Source organism: Rhamphochromis longiceps, linkage group LG22 (assembly GCF_057381845.1).
Source record: "Rhamphochromis longiceps isolate RC_006_pf linkage group LG22, R_longiceps_female_GT1.1, whole genome shotgun sequence".
NCBI lineage: Eukaryota > Metazoa > Chordata > Actinopteri > Cichliformes > Cichlidae > Rhamphochromis > Rhamphochromis longiceps.
The window spans coordinates 2150486-2173265 of record NC_140577.1 but is presented as its reverse complement, the minus strand read 5'-3'; the positions used below and the strand labels follow the sequence as shown (position 1 = coordinate 2173265).

The following is a 22780-nucleotide window of genomic DNA, read 5'->3' as shown; positions in this document are numbered from 1 at the left end:
GTTAAATGTTGAACCTTTAATATAGCGACACTTAGAGCTCTGAAGCCGTTTTCTCTCTTTTACTATTCAACCAATAAGTTACTGAGTAAGTTATTTTATCTGTAATTAAAGTCATCAACACTTAAAGCTTTATGTGAAATATTTGTTTTTCAAATCAAAATACAACTTCCATATAAAATGCAAAACTAAATATACATGACTCACATAACACAATTAACATTTAATGTCTTTCTGTCACTTTCACATACACAGAGGTATAAAAATGTCCTTCTGATGTTCCAGCTGATCAGAACCTTTAAAATTCTTATTAATCAAACATATTTTTTGCTGAACTTTTAGAAACAAGACATTTACTGAAGTTTTAGGACCAACAGGCTGATGAATGAACCAAGTAAACCAAGTAAAGACAAGCTGCACTTTGACTTTTATTAGAACAATTTGCTGGAACTACAGAGTAATGAAGTACTTCAAGGTTTTGTGTGGATGACTTCCAACCTTACTGTACAGCACAGAGCACAGAGGGACAATATATGTAATCAATATATGATGCAGAATGAACAAGTAAAGACTGTAAGCTGAGTCTGAGGCTCATGCAGGACATTTCATAGTGAGGTGTCTTTGGTTGGATTATTCACACATTTACATCAAAGCACCAAACTCATTTCTCACAGATGAAGGTCATTGAATCAGAATAAGACTTTGTCCATCTCCCATCACCGTCACAGCAGACTGCATAGTGACCAGAATAAGAATCTGACCATCCTTCTGCCCAGAACCTGTCAGAGAGATCAAATCTGATATGAAACTGGACTAAACTCATAACTATTGTCACATTCATATAAATATGCGTCTCTTTTGGAATATTTCCAATATTTGCTGTATTTCTTTCCCAGGTTTCTCGCCCACTTTCCCTCCTTTAGACTTTTCTCTGAGAATCATCATGCACACTAAAACAGCTTTCAAGCTTTGATGAATATGAAATCTTCCTGCTGTAAAAATGGAGAATAAAAAGAAGTCAGAGCTGACTTTCTGCTGTTTGAAACTGTTTTGTCAGCTGTTTACAGACATCACTTTGAAATGTGTGTCTATCAGGTCATATTTACTGAAGCTTCTTCCTTCATATGTTCTGAAGTTTTACAAACACCAAAGAAGAAGAGACAGGAATTCTCTGAAACACTTTTTGTTCTGTGAGAAAAGAAACATTACAGCACAAAAACATGAAGACAAATTGAACAAAGTGAAATGTGTCGGTCGCTGCTTTGAACATGTTTCAATCCTGATTCCTTCAAACTGACTTGTTGTAACTGAACGTCATCACAGACTGCAGATGAAGAGAGTTCAAGCACAGCTGTTCATTCAAAGGAGGATTTCTGCTTTTCTTTACATTCAGTTTGTGGGGCTGTTGGAAAATAGCTCAACTCATGTATTGCTGATCTATCTTCCAAAACATCCATGTTTCACTTCTAAATAATAACTCTGGAATAGAAACAAACTAATGTCTCACGTTTCTGTCAGCGCTGATCCGTCCACCCATTCCCATTTATATCTTCCTGATAGCCAATCATATCCTCCTGATGGCCGTTTAGCTTCCAGACCAATCCAGGACTTTCCTCTCAGGTTCAGTTCATTGACAAATTCCTGTTTGAGAAGAGACACAAATATTGTCTCCAGTCATAATTCAGCACTTCTGTTGTAGTGACATCATCTTGTGAACATGTCTGAAGGAAGAATAACTGTGATGAAACTTTTCTTCCATTGTGCAGAAATCAGAAAGAGCCAAAGAATCAATGAATATCAGCTCCTCCTGTAGCTCAGTCAGTGTTGCAGTGGAATCAGTGTTAACAAATCATTTGATTCAGTTGGATTGAATCAGAAAAATAATCTGGATTATGAGGATTTCTCTCATTTTATAACATTTCTGTTATTTCAATGTTTTGTGTTGACTTGGTTTCTAAGGATCATCTGAACTGGTTCCCATTTAATCCTGGTTCTTTAACTGCTTTGAATTCCTCTCCTTCATAATTCAATGTGAATCTCCAGTTTGCTGTATTGTAATCGATCCACCTCCCAAATCCTGCAATCATTTCCTGAATGGATTCTCTAATCTTCTCTCATCGGTTATTGTTCATAAAGTCATTTTAGTAGATGAGTCTAATTTACTTATTGATGATCCCTCTAACAACACTGCCACACAATTGATGAACACTGCAGCATCATTTCATGTAGTGCATCATGTTGTCGGCCCCACACATAACGCTGACCTTCCACATGTCTGACCTACTATCCAATCACAGATGTATCATCTTTGACAGGCTTACAGTCAGTGTTGTCTTCCCAGAGACAAACTGCTGTCACTCCCATGTCTTCTAATGACTGTGGACATTTTTAGATTTCTTCACTGGCAACATCAACAGTATCAGGTCAGAGTTCAAGTCTGTACCTCTTCAACCGCCCCAAGTCTCTCCTCCAGTTCTGTTGTTGGAGTTCAAACTCCTTCCTGCTGCCATCTCCCCCTGACTTCTCTCTATTAGAAACCAGTCCCTTTCATTTCAGCTGACTTTCAAACAGCCAGAGTCTTTGTGAGTGGGATCAACCCTCCTTACATCCCACTGTTTTAAATCAAGTTGCTCGTCAGCTCCTTCAGATCTTTGATCAATTCCAACCTGGTTCCAGACAAACCACAGCACTGAAACAGCTTTCATGAAAGTTACTAACCAGATTCTTCTGCGCTGGGATAAAGACTCCATTTGAGTCCTGCTTGACTTCTCTGCAGCCTTCATACTGTTGATGGTGCTCCTCTTATTAACACACTACAAACTGGCATCACTGGTGCTGCTCTCACATGGTTTTCTTCATACTTATCAAACAGATACTTCATATTAATCAATGTGTGTCCTCATCTGAGTCCCACATGCCTCAGTCCTTGGACCAGTTCTGTTCTCTTTATAAATGCTGCCCCTGTGACATCTGCTTAATGGTTTTAATGGGATCTCCTAGCACTGCTGTGCAGATGACACACACACTAATGCTTTTCTGTCGAGCCTCTCCTGCCTCAGTGAATGCTTCTCTGTCATCACTTCATGGATTTAAACTTCCTTCATCTCAAACTGAAGTTGTGCTGTTTGGCTCAGATTCTCTGAGGAGGTCAGTCAGTACATCGTCCCCCTCACCAGTAACATCCAATCACCTGTTAAAGATCATTTTGAACCAACAGCTGCATTTTGAGCCTCACATGTCAAAGGTCAGCCAGTCTTGTTTCCTTTAGCTCAGAAATATTGCAAAGATCAAATCTTTACTGTGATTCAATCATCTGGAACTTTGAGTTCATACTTTCTCCTGCCTGATTATTGTAATTCACTTTTCACCTGCATTTCTCAGTCCTCCATAGTTGGTCTGCAGTTAGTGCAGAACTCAGCAGCAAGGCTGCAAACAAAACCTGGCCTGCAGTCTCATATCTCACCTATTCTTGCTTCTCTTCACTGGCTTACAGTGAACTTCAGAATCCTCTTTTAAATCCTGTTATGAACATATAAAGCTGTGCATGAACAGGCCCCTGCTTATATAGCAGAGCTTCTTGGACCTTATCACTGCAGCCGGCCTCTCTGATCATCTAATCAGCGTCTCCCAACTGTCCCTCGCTCTGATTTGAACACCAGAGGCCATCGTGCTTTTGAGCTTGTTGCAGCCAAACTGTGGAACAGCCTTCCTCAGACTATCAGGTCAGCTGACTGTTAACGGCTGAAACTCATTTTTACAGGTTAGCTCTCCCTCAATCTTTTCCCCTTTATTTTCCTCCATAGTTTCTAACTGTTGTGTTTCTGATGGAATGAATGTGCTGCTTTGTTTATGTGTCTGTATGTTTGCACATGTATACTTATCATCAATGTGTGGCTTTAATTCACAGTATGAAGAACTTTGTAACTCACTGTCAGCTCCATCAAAGATCACACAGACATGAACAAACACACCCACCTGTTCCTCTTTGCTGTTTATCATCACCAGATCAGCTCCTTTGGTCTTACAGTGGTTTTGACTCTCAGACCAAGTTTTACTCTCAGTGGATTTAAAGTAAAACTTGCTTCCAAACCTCGTCGATTCTTCTGGACACCACTTCTCTTAAAGTCAAACACATGTTTTAAAGTCAGACTTTGTGTCCTGTTGTATCACATTAATCTTTGGTTCCTGTCATTTTCCCTGTAAATGCTTCATTTAAACTCAGGTTTTCTCTCTTATTCATAATGAACTGAAACTTACATTTATACAGAGAAACTGTTACACAGCATCAAACATTTAGGATTCAAAACAAAGACACAATCAGGTTATCACTGTGTAACACTGATGTTTTCTATCAGTTATTCAAACTTTATTACCTTCTATCTTCTCCTTCAGCTTCTTCACTTCTTCCTGTAACTGACTGTTGAGTCGTTTTGTCTCTGTAGAAAAAAACATGTTAAAAAATGTAAATATAAATTTTCTGACATTAGTATTTTCTTGTTAATTTTAAATACTTTCTTACCTTGATGTTCAGTCTGTAGCTCGTTGTAACTGTGGTTCAGTTTATCGTGTTTGAAGTGAAGTTTGTTGAATTCACTCTTGTTCAAAGCATCTGAAATATTTCAGTGAAACCAAAATAAAATAAAATAAAATGAGTGAAACGTTGAACAGAAATAATCTTCTTCCTCTGCTTTGTCAAATATCAATAAGAGTCAGAAACTTGCAGCCATTGTTCTTTAACATGTCCTGTGGGTGGAGGTGTTAGAACTACAGGAAATCTGATGAGCTAAATACGTATCAACTGTGAACAAAAACCACTGACAAGATTCAGAATAATTGTGCTTCAGTGTGGAGGAAGAAGGTGAAGAGTCAAACAGCATTTCTACACCTGTAAGATAAGATAAGATAACCTTTATTAGTCCCACACGTGGGAAATTTGTTTTGTCACAGCAGGAAGTGGACAGTGCAAAAGTTATGACGCAAAAATTAGAATACAATAAGAATAAATACAGTACACAGCTGTACAGAATAGAATAAAATAATATACTATATACAGTAGAATAAAATAGAATAAAAATATACAATAAGATAAAAATAGAATACAAATACAAATACTATATACAACTGAGTAAAAATACAACGATGACAGAAAGGATTATTGCACTTAGTGTTATTGCACATGTGTGGATGTGTGTGCTTGATCAGTTAAAGTCTTTGTTGTGGAGTCTGACAGCAGTGGGGAGGAAAGACCTGCGAAATCTCTCCGTCCCACACCGTGGGTGCCGCAGTCTCCCACTGAAGGAGCTGCTCAGTGCTGTCACAGTCTGCTGCATGGGGTGGGAGACGTTGTCCAACAGGGATGACAGCTTAGCCGCCATTCTCCTGTCACTCACCACCTCCACTGGGTCCAGAGGGCATCCTAGAACAGAGCTGGCCCTTCGGATCACCCTGTTCAGTCTCTTCCTGTCCCCAGCAGAGATGCTGCCGCCCCAGCAGACCACGCCATAAAAGATAGCAGAAGCCACAACAGAGTCATAGAAGGTCTTCAGGAGTGGGCCCTCCACCCCAAACGACCTGAGTCTCCGCAGCAGGTACAGCCTGCTCTGCCCTTTCCTGTAGAGGGCGTCTGAGTTATGAGTCCAGTCCAGTCTGTTGTTCAGATGAACACCAAGGTACCTGTAGCTGTCCACAGCCTCAATGTCCATACCCTGGATGTTCAGTGGTTGCAGTGCAGAATGCTTGTGCCTGCGGAAGTCTACCACCAGCTCCTTGGTTTTACTGGCGTTGATCTGGAGGTAGTTCAGCTGGCACCAGTCCACAAAGTCTTGAGTCAGTCCTCTGTACTCCTTGTCGTCCCCATCAGTGATGAGGCCGACTATTGCAGAGTCATCAGAGAACTTCTGCAGGAAGCACTGGGTGGAATTGTGGGAGAAGTCTGCAGTGTAGATGGTGAAGAGGAACGGAGCCAGAACCGTTCCCTGTGGGGCCCCCGTACTGCAGACGACCCTGTCCGACACACAGCCCTGAGTCCTCACATACTGTGGTCGGTCGGTGAGGTAGTCCAGGATCCAGGTAGTGAGGTGATGGTCCACTCCAGAGTTCTCCAGCTTGTCCTTCAGAACCGAGGGAAGAATGGTGTTGAAGGCACTGGAGAAATCAAAGAACATGATTCTCACAGTGCTTCCAGCGGTCTCCAGGTGAGCGAGGGAACGATGTAGGAGGTGAATGACGGCATGATCCGCTCCAATGCCAGGCTGGTAGGCAAACTGAAGTGGGTCCAGTGATGAGCTTGTTAGGCGCCGAAGCTGAGCCAGGACCAACCGCTCCAGGGTCTTCATCAGGTGGGATGTCAGAGCCACCGGCCTGTAGCTGTTGAGGTCCTTGGGGCGTGAAGTCTTTGGCACTGGTACAACACAGGAGGTTTTCCAGAGCTGTGGGACTCTTCCCAACCTCAGGCTCAGGTTGAAGAGGTGCTCCATCACCCCACACAGTTGGTCCGCGCAGGACCTGACGACCCTCGAGCTGATGCCATCTGGACCCGCTGCCTTCTTGCCATTAATCCTCCTCAGTTCCCTCCTAACCTGGGTGGTTGAGAGAGACAGGCTGGAGCCTTGTGTTGAGTGTGTATTGGATGCTGTTGTTGGGGGTGGGGGGGAGTGAGCAGGGTGAATAGAGGAGGTGTGAAGTGTCTGAGGTGGAACAGCAGCAGTGGGGGTGGGTGAGTCTGCAGCCGATGTTGTAGACTGCCTCATGGATGAATCAAATCTGTTGAAGAAATGATTCAGTTCATTTGCCCACCTCACATCCCTCCCAGGCAGAGAGTTCTGCTGTTTGTGGCCCGAGATGGTTCTGAGGCCTCTCCAGACTTCACCAACGTTGTTTTGTTGAAGCTGGTTCTCCATCTTCTGCCTGTAGCTCTCCTTCCCATTCCTTATCAGTCCCCTCAACTCTCTCTGCACCCTTTTCAACTCCTCTTTGTCTCTGGATTTGAAGGCCCTCCTCTTCTGCTTGAGGACGGTTTTAATTTCTGGGGTAATCCAAGGTTTGTTGTTGGAGAAACACCGTACAGTCCTGGTAGGTACGGTGTTATCCACACAGAAATTAATATAGTCAGTAATGCATGTAGTAAGGCTGTCGATGTCCTCTCCGTGGTCGTCACAGATCACCTCCCACACAGTCGACTCAAAACAGTCCTTAAGAGCCTCCTCGCTCTCCTCTGACCATCTCTGCACTGTGCGGGTGGCTGGTGGCTCCCTGCGCACTAAGGGCTCATACACAGGGACAAGGTGCACCAGGTTGTGATCAGATCTGCCCAGTGGAGGGAGAGGTGATGAACTGTATGCCTCTTCAGCATTGGCATACAGTAAGTCCAGTGTTTTATTGTCTCTGGTTGAGCAGGTCACATACTGGGTGAAGGTGGGCAGTGTGGAGTCCAAAGAGGCATGATTGAAGTCCCCTGATATTATGAGAAGGGCTCTCGGTGATTGTGTTTGCAGTCTGCTGACCACAGAGTGGAGAGTGTCACAGGCTGCATCCACGTTGGCCGAGGGGGGGACATACGCTGTTATCGCGATAACATGCGAGAACTCCCGGGGCAGGTAGTACGGACGCATGCTAACGGCTAACAGCTCAATGTCTCTGCTGCAGAGTTGCTCTTTTACAGTGATGTGCCCAGGGTTACACCATCTGTCGTTCACAAAAACTGCCAGTCCCCCTCCTTTCCTCTTACCGCTGTCTCTCGTCCTGTCCGCTCGCAGCATCTGAAATCCCGGTAGTGTCACGCTTGTGTCCGGAGTTAGCGGTGTTAGCCACGACTCCGTTAGCATCATGATGCTACATTGCCGGTACTCCCTCTGTGACCAGGTTAGCGACGTGAGCTCATCCATCTTATTGGGCAAAGATCTTACGTTTCCAATAATTACAGAAGGAAGAGATGGTCGATAACGTCTCCTTCTCGGGCGACGGCGCTCCTTCCCAGCACGACACCCCCGTCTTTTCCTCCTCAGCTCGCTGGGAATATCGGGTCTGTCCGCCGGCAGTACCGCTGCAGGACGCAGCGCTAACAGCTGATCCTTACTGTAAACAAAGGATCTCTGCTCTGGGTCCCCAGACACGGGTGAAAAAAGTAGAAATAAACTGAAAAAAACGACCAGAACTAGCACAAAACGGTAGAACATGGTTGCAGAGTCTAATTACTGATACGTTAGTTATAAAAAATTACGAGAAGAAAAGATAAGAAAGAAAGAAACTCAGATTGAGCAGAGCTGCTGTAACAGGCTGCCGCACACGGGGGGCGCCGGAGGATGTCTCAGAGATGTTATCTATATGCTTTGAAAGAATAGATTCTGACTCATGTGACATGTGCTTGTTCTCACTGAAAATATGTCTTTTTACATTCAGTCAAAGCTGCTCTGAGGCTTCAACACTTCCTCTTTCTGCTTATTTATAACTAATAAATGTTTCTTCCTGCAGCTTCCAGGAACTTCCTGCTTTCAGACGTCCTTTTGCAGGCGTCTCTGTTCTCACATCATAGATTTGTGATGTTTCTGCTGATCCAGCATTAAGTCTGTCACAGCTCCACCAGGAGCTAAAGGTCAGCTGAAGATCATCAACTGATTTAAAACATAGAATCAAACCACCTTAAAATCCAAACATCAGCAGCTGCTGGGAGTTTTCTCTGTGTTGTTGTTTTTGTTATTGTGGAGTCTTTACCTGATAATATAAAGAACCTCGAGGCAACTGTTGTTGTGATTTGATGTAATAAAAAAAGATTCATTGATGTATCCCAGCAGATGAATGGAGCTAACATTGGCTTGTTAGCTACCTGCTTAATACACCAAGTGAACTAACTAGTCGCACAATGACAGACGGCCACTGTCTAACATAGTGTGGCTGCACCTGCATCAGTCTGCAGCAGATGCTGCTGCCTGTCTGCTTTGTTGAGATAATCACAGAATCAGCGTGTTGAGTGAAGAGTTTGAAGGAACAACAAGAACATTCACTCCACAACACACACAAGATATGAGCCAGGAATCATGCACACAGACACACACCTGCTAATCAGTGCTAAGTAACAGACTCATGAAATACTAGAAGCTCAGTCAGCAAAACCAACGTGTTGGTCAGGCTGTACCACACAGCAGCTCATATTATTGATCAGAGAATTCCATTTAAAATGCCACCGTGCAGTTTTTATGAAGAGGAAACTATCCTTAGAGACCAAAACTCATTTGGTCCTGAAGGGAAACATGTTTTTACTGCAGCAAAGGTGCTCATTTTAACATGGGAGTCTGTGGGGACTGACTCGCTTTCAGCATCAGCCTCCAGTGGTCATTAAAGGAACTGCAGTGTTTGCTGCTTCTGTGTTGGCTTCATGTACTTCCTGTATTTGCTGTGGCAGAAGGAGACGTTCTGGTTGTGAAGCTGCATGTTTGTTGGCTGCTGGGATTCAGTATCAGTCATACATTCATTTGCAGGAGAAGTTCAGAGGTTGTATCTTATCTTACAGCATATGGACAGGATGATGATCCCAGCTAACATCAGGAGGCACAGCACTCTTAGACCCAGTGTAGCACATCTGAAAGAGCCCTTCAGGACTGAAGGAGGATTCAGAGTCTGTGGTCCTGTTAGAAAGCAGTGTGGATGTTGGTTTGTGCTTATTTCCTGTCACTCTGTGATTAACACATAGTGGTCACTACAGGCTGTTGTCTTGTATTTGTGTCAGTGTTGATGGTCTACTTACACATAAACCACTACATTGGACACTGATGCGTCACTCCATACCAAATACTTAATTTCAAATGTATGTTGTCCACCTAAGTGGACATGTAAAAAACTCTTTGAAAAGTAATTCATGCACGAAAGGCTTAATAGACCTGCGGTTGAGGTTGTATCAGCTTAGCCAAAAACAAAAGAAATATAACATCTGCACTGTGACTAAAGTGTGTAAATAAATTTCCTGTTCACAGAGCTCTACAAATTCTTGTTTTTATAATTGACATACAGTGGGGCAAAAAAGTATTTAGTCAGCCACCGATTGTGCAAGTTCCCCCACCTAAAATGATGTCAGAGGTCAGTAATTTGCACCAGAGGTACACTTCAACTGTGAGAGACAGAATGTGAAAAAAAAAATCCATGAATCCACATGGTAGGATTTGTAAAGAATTTATTGGTAAATCAGGGTGGAAAATAAGTATTTGGTCAATAACAAAAATACAACTCAATACTTTGTAACATAACCTTTGTTGGCAATAACAGAGGTCAAACGTTTACTATAGGTCTTTACCAGGTTTGCACACACAGTAGCTGGTATTTTGGCCCATTCCTCCATGCAGATCTTCTCGAGAGCAGTGATGTTTTGGGGCTGTCGCCGAGCAACACGGACTTTCAACTCCCGCCACAGATTTTCTATGGGGTTGAGGTCTGGAGACTGGCTAGGCCACTCCAGGACTTTCAAATGCTTCTTACGGAGCCACTCCTTTGTTGCCCGGGCGGTGTGTTTTGGATCATTGTCATGTTGGAAGACCCAGCCTCGTTTCATCTTCAAAGTTCTCACTGATGGAAGGAGGTTTTGGCTCAAAATCTCACGATACATGGCCCCATTCATTCTGTCCTTAACACGGATCAGTCGTCCTGTCCCCTTGGCAGAAAAACAGCCCCATAGCATGATGTTTCCACCCCCATGCTTCACAGTAGGTATGGTGTTCTTGGGATGCAACTCAGTATTCTTCTTCCTCCAAACACGACGAGTTGAGTTTATACCAAAAAGTTCTACTTTGGTTTCATCTGACCACATGACATTCTCCCAATCCTCTGCTGTATCATCCATGTGCTCTCTGGCAAACTTCAGACGGGCCTGGACATGCACTGGCTTCAGCAGCGGAACACGTCTGGCACTGCGGGATTTGATTCCCTGCCGTTGTAGTGTGTTACTGATGGTGACCTTTGTTACTTTGGTCCCAGCTCTCTGCAGGTCATTCACCAGGTCCCCCCGTGTGGTTCTGGGATCTTTGCTCACCGTTCTCATGATCATTTTGACCCCACGGGATGAGATCTTGCGTGGAGCCCCAGATCGAGGGAGATTATCAGTGGTCTTGTATGTCTTCCATTTTCTGATGATTGCTCCCACAGTTGATTTTTTCACACCAAGCTGCTTGCCTATTGTAGATTCACTCTTCCCAGTCTGGTGCAGGTCTACAATACTTTTCCTGGTGTCCTTCAAAAGCTCTTTGGTCTTGGCCATGGCGGAGTTTGGAGTCTGACTGTTTGAGGCTGTGGACAGGTGTCTTTTATACAGATGATGAGTTCAAACAGGTGCCATTCATACAGGTAACGAGTGGGGGACAGAAAAGCTTCTTACAGAAGACGTTACAGGTCTGTGAGAGCCAGAGATTTTCCTTGTTTGAGGTGACCAAATACTTATTTTCCACCCTAATTTACGAATAAATTCTTTACAAATCCTACCATGTGGATTCATGGATTTTTTTTCCACATTCTGTCTCTCACAGTTGAAGTGTACCTCTGGTGCAAATTACTGACCTCTGTCATCATTTTAAGTAGGGGAACTTGCACAATCGGTGGCTGACTAAATACTTTTTTGCCCCACTGTACCTCCTTCCTCCGATTGAAAATGATCATAACTACGGTATCTCTGATCTCATCTGCACTCTCGTAGATATCCACCTCCCTCTGCTCCCACTCTGCTCCGTCCTCCTTTCTGCTGTATCTCACCTTCTTTGATAGATCTGGTTCAGCATAAATATCTGAGGACATGTTGAGAGGACTGAGACGCTGAGCAGGAGTTTAAGCTGTACTCTAACAGTTCTGCAGTACTGACCCTGGAAGATATCAAGCTGTTCTGTACTGATGCTGCTCTCAGTGTTTCTTGTCCAGCCTTCTGTCTTCTTTCAGACAGGAAGAAGCTTTGAGGAAGTGGCAGCATGCAAAGAACCACAGACCTAAACTGTCATTTAATTAATGTGAATAAAAACCTCCAGTGTGGTGGAACACACAAATAGAACATTTCATTGTATTTATATTTGCAAAGCCACTCAGAAAAGTGTGAAAACATTTTGCATGAAACAAGAATAAATAAATTTTTCTTTGTTTAACTAAAGGTGAGCTCATGGTGAGACAAACCACAACCACATTCATACCTCATGCTCACAGTGTGCACAAAGCAGGAAATGTCTCTTTGTCAGCAACACCTTTTTCTTTTGCCTGATAGAAAAACATGTTAAGTTTTAACACTTGCTCTTGACGAAGGCGGTCGCACTTTTCTCCTCCCCTCCTCCTCCAGTCAGTCAGTTGATTTTGGCTACAGCTGAACCTCTGTGCCTGGACCCCTCCATTTCTGTTACTTGCACAGCTAACCGCCTGCTTTACAACAAACAGAAAATGAACACTCGCTCCATGAAATCGCTCCTTAGCTTCCCTGCTTAGCCTCTTATGTCCTTGTCTTGTCTAGTGTTTTTACTTTTCCCTGGACACTCTCTCACAGTCTGTTCTCTAAAACGTAAAAGAGGAATTATGGATTTGATCAACTGGTCCCTGAATGCAATTGACACCCTTTTCTCAACGTGAAGTCTGGGCTCGGGTGAGCCTGAGTGCTGAAGATATCTACGTATTCAGAACCATGATAACAGGGTTCTGGCTGATCGGAGCTGGCTTGGCCCTGACTTATCGAAGAATTAAGAAAGCGGAACCGGCTGTTCAAACCCCCACAAGGCTGCCCGCTGGGATTGAAACGATGGGACGAGGCGTGAGTTTCTCAAAATGGGCTCATTGAGTGCAGCATGGATAAGATCTTGGAGAAGCTTACGGCTGCCGTGAATACTCAGAATAAGACCTCTGAGCACAAACTGGATCACATCTTGGAGCAGCTCACTGCGGTCGTGAGTTCTCAGAATCGGCTCTTTGAGCACAAGAATGACGGCAAGTTTGATAACATCATGGAGAAGCTCACGGCTCTCCAACAGGAGATTGAGAGACCAGTGTTGGACTGTTACAGCAGCTTTGAAATTCATATGAGCTGTTCGCACTAAAGTAAAAACCACCATCACTTCATGTGGCTACCCCTTCTGTGCCAGCTGCGGTCTCAAGGCTGGAGCTGAACATCAACACTCTGATAACGACTGTGTTTAGACTGTTCTTCCCACTCCATGCAAGGCCACCTGGGTTGGCTGGAAGACTGTTTACTTAGCCTGGCAGGGCGAAGGACACTGTCTCAGCTGAACTCTGGACACGCACACACATACAGACACAGACATATATACACATGCAGATGTGCACTCATCCCCCCTCCAAACGCCTTTGACGCTTATTCCCTTCCGATGCTGACGGTGGATCAAGGAGACCAGCGCACACAGGCCCGGATGTACTGTCTACACTAGCTGTCTCTCACCCTTTACCCCCCCCCCCCCCTGTTGCTTGTCATGTGTTTCTTTGGTGTATTAAGAGTTTTTTCATGTGCAGAGGTGTTTTTTCTGTTCTCAAACTGATCTCCCTGTTGGAGCTCAGTCTGGGGGGAGTTATTTTTTTCTCCTTATCTTTCCTCATGTGGTGCATTTTCCATGTTATACCTCTCTGACCTGTCTTCCCCATGTGATGTTTTGTGTAATGTATGTATGGTCAGAGGGTAAGATGGTGCTGGCAAAGGTTGGCAGCCTTAACCCAATTTCCTTCGGGGTCAACCTTCAGGATCAATAAGGTTTTATTGAATTTAAGATTTCATGTGACCAAAGTTACTAAATTGTTTTTTCAGTTTTTCTCAGTCCATAATTAAACATCAAAAAGTTTTCACTACGGTACGTCACAGTGTTGTGAACCAAATATTGAGAATGACACCCAAACGACATATCAGCTTCATGTCTAATTGAACAGAATATTAAGTCAGTTTTGTAACATATGGTCGTTTTATGAGTAGGATTATTAAGGGTCTGCCTACTGGCTAATGACTTGTGACTGATTGTTAGGTTAGCCTGTTCTTTCCTCAGCAGTTTACTCAGATACATTCCACATCCTGTTTCAAACACATTTCATCCATCAGGTGAAGTCACAGTGGCTATAGCCATCTTTTACTCCAGTAGTTTAGCCTACGTTCATATTTTGCACTATTGATTGATGCCACTCAGTTGTTTTGTTTTATTTTCTTTTTGTATATGGCTAGAGCACAGACAACAAGAAGTCTGAAAGAAGAAGAAGAAGAAGTGAAAACCTGAACAGAATCTTAATAAAATGCTCCTCCTCATCCTCACTTCATGCCTCATCTCCTGAGCTGAAGTCAGGAGTCTAACACATGAAACGTGCATAGACAAGCTTGTTTTTTCTTGATATTGTAACAATTACTTATTGTCAGCAGATTAGACATGCAACCCTCTCATCGCAAAGGAACTATCAACATTTCAACCTATCTTCAAACCTCAGTATGGCTGAGCTTCCCTGACTCCTTTCACAAAGTTTTATGACACTTTCCAGAGTAAATAAAGATTGATGTTTATCACTCATTGACAGCTGAGGAAAACAGTGGAGTGTCAGCCTTCCAAAGATAGGAAAAACTGTGGGCAGATCCGGTCCAACCACTGGTAGAAGCATGCAGGCTGCCTGCCACTGTTATGGGGTCCAATCTAAATGTTATGTTTTTGTCTCACTATAACATGTTTGTCATATAGCAGCCACTTCAGCTATAACTATGCACTTGAATATAATCAAAGAACTATGAGTGGTCTGAAGCAACCATCGAACATTTACTCAACAACAGAGAGCCATGCTGTCAAAAGCCTGTAATAAAAACATGTCATGGTTTGGGTCATTGTGACCCAGTGTTTTTGAGTTCTTGTGTTTTGGTGTCATTTTTGTATTATGGTTTATGTTTTAGGTTCATTAGCAGTCTTTATGTTTGCCCTTGTGTGTATTTATGGCTGCATCTCCCTCTGTCCTGCGTTGCGGTCTCCCTCATACCCAGCTGTGTGTTCTGTTCATAGTCTAGTTTCTAAGTCTCTGTCTTTAAGAGATTCCTGCAGTTTAACTAATTGGTGTGTGTTATCTGGCTTCATGGACAGATAGAATTGGGTGTCATCTGCATAGCAGTGAAACTGTATGCTATGTCTTCTCACGATCCTGCCTAAGGGTAGAGAATTCTAACAATTAGTATAACTTGGAGGTGTTGATTCATTGAAACTAATATAATCATCCTGCTGTAAACATGTTTCTGTAAGCCAGAGTAAGACAGTTTTGATGATCATTATTAATTCATGTACTCACAGAGATTTGGAAGAGAGACACCTAATGTTTAATAATCCACATTCTTCATTTGTTTTTTGTTGGTTTGGGTGCAGACACAGTCTCTAAGTACATGGGGTTTTGGAGAGATAACACAACATGGTAATAAAATTTCTCACAGCGTGTCGTGATTGCAGCCAGAATCAGCAGATACAGCACTCCCAGGTTCACTTCAAAACCTCCGAAACTGCTTCGTTTCCCAGCTGGAAGCTTCTGAGTGTCAACACCTAAAAGGGAAAAAACCCAACTTTTTTATATAATAATATTACTGATTTCTTTTTAATTGAGATTTTTAATACTGGAGCATGCCTTAATTAAATGGATCTGCCTTGTAGTAATAATGATATCTCCAACAAGTTGATCTTGTATATTTGAGAATTACAGGAAATCAGGTAAAATGTTCTACTGGAGGAAAACATGGTTGATATAATTTGGTGCAAAATCATATCTTTAGTTTATTCCCACATGTATTGATTCTTCAACAGTGTCTGACAAACCTCTTTTAAAGCAAAGGACAATATTAATAATGATAATTATGAATAATCTTCATAATTTGCTCACAGGAAGACTTATTTTGAGATGTTAGGTCCCAGCCAAGCAGGCATAGAGACCACTTAATGATGGCCAGTTTAACTCATTGGTGTGTGGCTTGATAGACAGATGAAGGTGGGTATCATCTGCACAGCAGTGGTAATGTCTGCTATGCCTTGTGATGATACTGCCTAACAGAAGCATGTATAATGTAAACAAAACTGGTCCTAACACTGAACCCTGTGGAACTCCATAATTCACTTTTGTGTATGAAGATTCTTCTTTAACATTTACCTTCAAAGTAAAAGTTGAACCTTTTGTACAAACTGGCTTTAGCAACTTTAACCCTGAAGGTAAATGTTCTCTGTTTCTAGTTTGCATCGCACTCGATGCAACACACTTGATCACTTCCACACAAACGTTGCAAGACCAATCTACCAGCAATAGTGTACGAAGGCCACCAATGGGTTACTAACTTGTGTCTAGGCCTGTGTCACTAAATCCTTGGAAAAACCTAATATTATAATTGGCTCTGTTACACCCCGGCCTAGGCAACCGGGGTGCAACGTAGAAAAACAAAGATAAGGAAAATAAAACCACGAAGAAAAACACTAAGGCTCTCCACCAAAATCCCAAAACGAAAGTGTTTCAAAACAAAAGTAGTGACAAAACCCATTTACAGCTATTTACAACAAACTATTTATTTACAACAAAACACCAAACTATTTACAACACGGGGAAGATCGCGAACATGACACACTGAAACACAGGGCTTAAATACATAGAAGGAGCAATCAGGGAATGGACCACAGGAGGGAAACACAGCTGGGGCAAATTAGACCTGACGAGACAAGGAAACGTAAACTGAACACACTAAGATAACACAGACTTTCAAAGTAAAACAGGAAATACATGACAGTCACGGAAAAACAAAACACTGACAACACCGAATCGTAACAGCTCTGAAAACAATACGTCAACTTGTTTTCTGAGGTTATTTGTGCTCCACACAGTTTCTAGCAAGAGTTTGTTTTTAAACTTCTGTTGCACCACCGAAGAGCTCCTGCTGGATAAGCCATTAGAGTCATGCAGCACTTCCCTCCTTCATTGTAAACTTTTCAAATGTTTGTTGCTTCCTACTTACCAGCTTCTTGTATCCCAACATCAGGATGCTGCTCTCCATCGTCTATCATCTGCACCTCGCTGTACTCTCTCTGTCGTCCATCACTGTGGGTCCTTCTGCTGTATTTCACTCTAAAATCTGCTGCAGCTTGAATTTCTGCAGACATCTTGGTGGGTGAAAGTGTTTGACGAGGCTTCAGTGTCTGTCTGGTTTGTTTCTGAGTCGGGCAGCTTTTAATAGACATCAAACAGGAAGTAGCAGCAGACCAAACCACCAACAGAGGGGCCAACTTCATTTCTGCTTTGCATTGTGGTTAGCAAACTTTTTACTGAGAGTTTGTTTAAAATAAAAAAAGAAGCTAAAAAGTTCTTTATAAATATAAGTCAGCAGCAATAATCGGCACATAATGCCTTTTTCATGAGTCTTCCTGGTTTCATGACTCTGTACACATCATAAGTACATAGAAGCACATGAGTGTCACAGGAAATATGAGGTCGGGCCCTGTGTCACTGGTGTGTTTCTCTCAGCACAGACTGGCCACCACAGCCTCTTCAGGTCACACACTTTATTTTCCAGCACACACATGAAATGTTTCTGACTGAGCTGCTCTGCTGTTGAGCCCGACTGAGGGAAATGTGTTTTATAGGATTTAGTTCCAGCTTCTCCCAACCGGCCACAGTGAGCTTGTCCACTTACTGCGTGTGTCTTCAGGTCTTAGACACCACCAAAATAGAGATGCAGTCACTCTGTTTTTCAACTGAAGCTTGTCGTGTTCAAAATGTCAGAAGGAATTTCAGGAGAAAATATCTGTCTATTAAAAAGATTTCATTTGCTTTGGTATTTGAAATTCCAATTTTACAGCACTGGACTGTGATGTGATGCCAGAGTCAGCCTCACACCAAAGATGACCCTCAGAGCGGGCGGTACAGTTTTATACTACAAGAAGAACATGTATTATTATGACTATGTTCTTCCAGAAGCGGCGTGGCAGTCTGCTACAACTCCTCATTCACTCCACGTCTGCTGCTCCCTCGACCTCCTATCTGCTTCTTTTCCTGGAATCAGAGACACAAGGACACAAAAACACACCCTGCGTAGCCTTGGTTATCTAATGTTGTTATTTATTGTTCTTCTACTGATTCTAAGGTCTGGTTCAGGATACCTAGTTTGGACTCTCTGACCCAGTGTCACAGCTGGTGCAGCTATCGTGTGGTGGCGTGAATGGGGACCCGAGTTGCAGACAGTGGTGGAGATGCGAGTGAGGTTTATTTACAGTGCTCAGTAACAAAAGTGAGGGCGGAACTGAACAAAACCCTAAACTGGGGAGAACTAAAAATAACAAAACACAAAACTGTAACTCACAAGGTCACAATCAGGGAAACACATAAGGAGGTGAGCTGGGAACAAAGAGCAGGCTGTGGAGCAGAAAGCTGCAGAACAACAGAGTAACACAGACGAACCGATGAGGAACACAGGCAGGCACACACTATATATACAAACACAAGGTAATCAGGTAATGACACACAGGAGGGGAGCACAGATGAACCTAATTCACAAGACGACAGGAAGACACAAGCTGACACAGTGATAACAGACTTACTTAGACTTAGTTCCTCCTACGCCGGGCGGCGCATCGGGCAGCTAGTGATCTCCATCGATGTCGGTCAGCAGCGACTGCTTCAGCTTCGTCCCAGGCAATGTCGACAGTTCTCAGATCGTCCATAAATGTTCGACGCCATGTGGTCTTTGGTCGGCCTTGCTTTCGCTTGCCAGTGCGTGGATGCCATGTCATGGCAATCTTAGCTGGGCGATGAGGGGGTAGGCGTAAAATATGTCCCGCAAAGCGGAAGCGCCTTTCTGCAACAACATCGGCTAATGGGCGGGTGCCTGCTCTTCGTAGGACCTCCTCATTTGTTATTCGGTCCCGGTAGGAAATTCTCAGGATTCGCCGCAGGCCACGTTGTTGAAGCACATTCAGGTGTTGAATAATTGCACTTGTTGAGCGCCAGGTTTCACTAGCGTAAAGTGCAGTAGCAAAGACGATAGAGTTCAGTAGTCTGATCTTGACCCTAACATTCAGGGAGGTCGAGTTCCAAATAGGTTGGAGACGTCGCAGGACACCAACTGCCTTCCCTACTCTGGCGTCGACATCCCGATCAGAGACCCCGTCATTCGAGATGATGCTGCCAAGATATGTAAAATTCTCCACCTCTTCAGCACGTTGTTGGTTGATCATAACAGGAATGCGGGCACGTGCATAGCCAACTCGGAGTACCTTGGTTTTTTTGGCGCTGATTCTTAATCCAACTTTCGTTGCCTCCCTCTGCAGGGCCGTGGTCAACTTTTGGAGGTCTTCCTGAGTCGAGCCCAGCAGGGCGATGTCATCTGCGAAGTCCAAGTCAGTGAGATTACGCGCTTCGTTCCATGGGCACACCGATGCCATCTTGGTCAACTGATCGTCGCATGATGAAGTCAATTACCAACAGGAAGAGACCAACGATGGGTCGAACACTTCCGCGATACTCTGAACCAACCTGAGCCACCCCAATGGTTCGAGGCCAAAGACCTGGCACCTTCCATGGATCTTCTTCCTGTCGATATCGGACAAATCAGCATCACTGAAGTCAAGACAGCGATCCGACTCCTCAAGAGTGGAAAGGCCGCAGGCCTGGACGAAATCCTCGCCGAAATGCTGAAGCATGGCGGACCCCATCTTGAAGCCGCCCTTACAAGACTCCTAAACGCCTGCTGGTCAACATCACAGTGATAACAGACACAGACCTTCAAAGTAAAACAGGAAATTCACAAAGACAAGCTCAGGGACACGAACAGAGCACAGGAGGGAGAACACTAAAGCACTAACCACACGAACCAAACCCTAAGAACTAATACAAAATAAGAATGAACACAACACATAAGATGACACCAAAATGAACACAAAACGCTGGGTCAACGACCAGGACCATGACACCCAGAGACTTACAGAAAACCATTTTCATGTGTATGTAAGCGTTGCTGCAAAGTCCCCGTGCACTCTGTGTCTCTAAGCTTTCGACCTTCGAAAGACAGAGTGCCAACTCATATGAGCACATTTGCATTGTGTATAATAAAATAATTAAAACAGCTGCATTCAATTTTCAACCCTAATAAACTAACTCCAGATTTCCCTCAGTAATCCTGATTCATGTTGTCACAGTTCACCTGGTGAAGAGCACATTCCCAAAGGATTCTTTTTTCCCAGAGCATTTTAGCATGACACTCTTTGATTACCTCTCCATCACAGATATTTGTTTTTATCACAAAGCTGCTCTTGACAGTCCTGATAGATTTGAAACCATATTGGAAAAGATTTGTGAGAGCTGTTGTAAAAACTTTATCCCACCTTAATAGATCCATCACTAATGCACTGAACTCTTTAGTAAGAATTGGGAGCTCCCCCCCAAAACTGTGTCCTGTTTTCCAATCAGCTGTTTGTGTATAAAGTGCTGTCTCTTCGAGACATCTGTTATGTTCCCTGTATGTCCCTCTGTGAGCTCCAGCTCGCTCTTGTTCATTATATATCTGGATGTTAAAGACTTCTTTTTATTCTGAGTCCTGCGTTCGAGTCCTTCCCTCTCTGCCCCCTCTCATGTATTATTTCCCATCCACGAGTCTGAAAATAATAATGCTGCTCTATGTTCACTGCATCTCAGCACCTGTTTGTATCACTTCTGCTGATGCTGCAGACCGCTGTGTCTATTTTATATTTGAATTGGCCTTTTATATTTTCTTCTACTGTTTCTATTTTGTCTTATTTCTGTTTAAGAAAGACATGGTACAGAGAGGGTGGAGCTGCCTGCAGCTGTCTGTGGTGCTGAAGCTTTCAAACATTTCATACCAACACTGACTACAACTGTGACCACAGGGGGCAGCATAGAGCCAGAGAGTGTTAGTGTAGCTGTTCAGCCCTATAGTAAGAAACAAGAAGACTGATGAAGGAAAAGCTTCTTCCACTGGTGTAACACACAGGTTTGTATGAAGTCACACTAACTAACCAGCAGTAACCCACATTTGATCAAAGCAGGGGCAGAACTTTAATAACAGGTTATAATGTGTCATCACAGTTGTTGTCAATCCAAACACACTTTCTGACTTTTGCTGTTTATTGTAAAAGAACAACACACTTGTGGTCTGACCTAATGCTGTAGTGCAACAACAACTATACAAATGTGAGCTCAGTGCAGACTATGCTGACTCACTGCAGCCTCTTGTGGTACAAAGTGGTATTACATGATCGTACAGGCTGACATTAGCTGGATGCTAACTTCAGTTCATATTTAGATGTGTTGAACATGACATCAGAGATGTTTTCTTTATATTCTGTTGATGTTTTGAAATATTTCAAAGTGTCTCCAAGTTAAATGTTGAACCTTTAATATAGCGACACTTAGAGCTCTGAAGCCGTTTTCTCTCTTTTACTATTCAACCAATAAGTTACTGAGTAAGTTATTTTATCTGTAATTAAAGTCATCAACACTTAAAGCTTTATGTGAAATATTTGTTTTTCAAATCAAAATACAACTTCCATATAAAATGCAAAACTAAATATATATGACTCACATAACACAATTAACATTTAATGTCTTTCTGTCACTTTCACATACACAGAGGTATAAAAATGTCCTTCTGATGTTCCAGCTGATCAGAACCTTTAAAATTCTTATTAATCAAACATATTTTTTGCTGAACTTTTAGAAACAAGACATTTACTGAAGTTTTAGGACCAACAGGCTGATGAATAAACCAAGTAAACCAAGTAAAGACAAGCTGCACTTTGACTTTTATTAGAACAATTTGCTGGAACTACAGAGTAATGAAGTACTTCAAGGTTTTGTGTGGATGACTTCCAACCTTACTGTACAGCACAGAGCACAGAGGGACAATATATGTAATCAATATATGATGCAGAATGAACAAGTAAAGACTGTAAGCTGAGTCTGAGGCTCATGCAGGACATTTCATAGTGAGGTGTCTTTGGTTGGATTATTCAAACATTTACATCAAAGCACCAAACTCATTTCTCACAGATGAAGGTCATTGAATTAGAATAAGATGAATGCAGCCATTTCCCATCACGGTCACAGCAGGCTCCACGGTATCCAGAATAAGAATCTGACCATCCTTCTGCCCAGAACCTGTCAGAGAGATCAAATCTGATATGAAACTGGACTAAACTCATAACTATTGTCACATTCATATAAATATGCGTCTCTTTTGGAATATTTCCAATATTTGCTGTATTTCTTTCCCAGGTTTCTCGCCCACTTTCCCTCCTTTAGACTTTTCTCTGAGAATCATCATGCACACTAAAACAGCTTTCAAGCTTTGATGAATATGAAATCTTCCTGCTGTAAAAATGGAGAATAAAAAGAAGTCAGAGCTGACTTTCTGCTGTTTGAAACTGTTTTGTCAGCTGTTTACAGACATCACTTTGAAATGTGTGTCTATCAGGTCATATTTACTGAAGCTTCTTCCTTCATATGTTCTGAAGTTTTACAAACACCAAAGAAGAAGAGACAGGAATTCTCTGAAACACTTTTTGTTCTGTGAGAAAAGAAACATTACAGCACAAAAACATGAAGACAAATTGAACAAAGTGAAATGTGTCGGTCGCTGCTTTGAACATGTTTCAATCCTGATTCCTTCAAACTGACTTGTTGTAACTGAACGTCATCACAGACTGCAGATGAAGAGAGTTCAAGCACAGCTGTTCATTCAAAGGAGGATTTCTGCTTTTCTTTACATTCAGTTTGTGGGGCTGTTGGAAAATAGCTCAACTCATGTATTGCTGATCTATCTTCCAAAACATCAGTG

At 42.8% G+C, this 22780-nt stretch overlaps 1 protein-coding gene across 1 annotated transcript; it reads right to left on the bottom strand.

The window, feature by feature from the left end:
- Positions 1 to 419: 419 nt before the first annotated feature.
- On the bottom strand, positions 420 to 17093 carry LOC146643067 (low affinity immunoglobulin epsilon Fc receptor-like). The gene is made up of 7 exons (XM_085396927.1): positions 16949 to 17093; positions 15393 to 15500; positions 4517 to 4606; positions 4371 to 4433; positions 3973 to 4115; positions 1505 to 1638; positions 420 to 776 (listed from the first exon to the last, which is right to left on the bottom strand). Exons 1-7 carry the CDS (start codon positions 17091 to 17093, stop codon positions 659 to 661), a joined length of 801 nt encoding a protein of 266 aa, XP_085253053.1. The 3' UTR covers positions 420 to 658.
- Positions 17094 to 22780: the final 5687 nt, after the last annotated feature.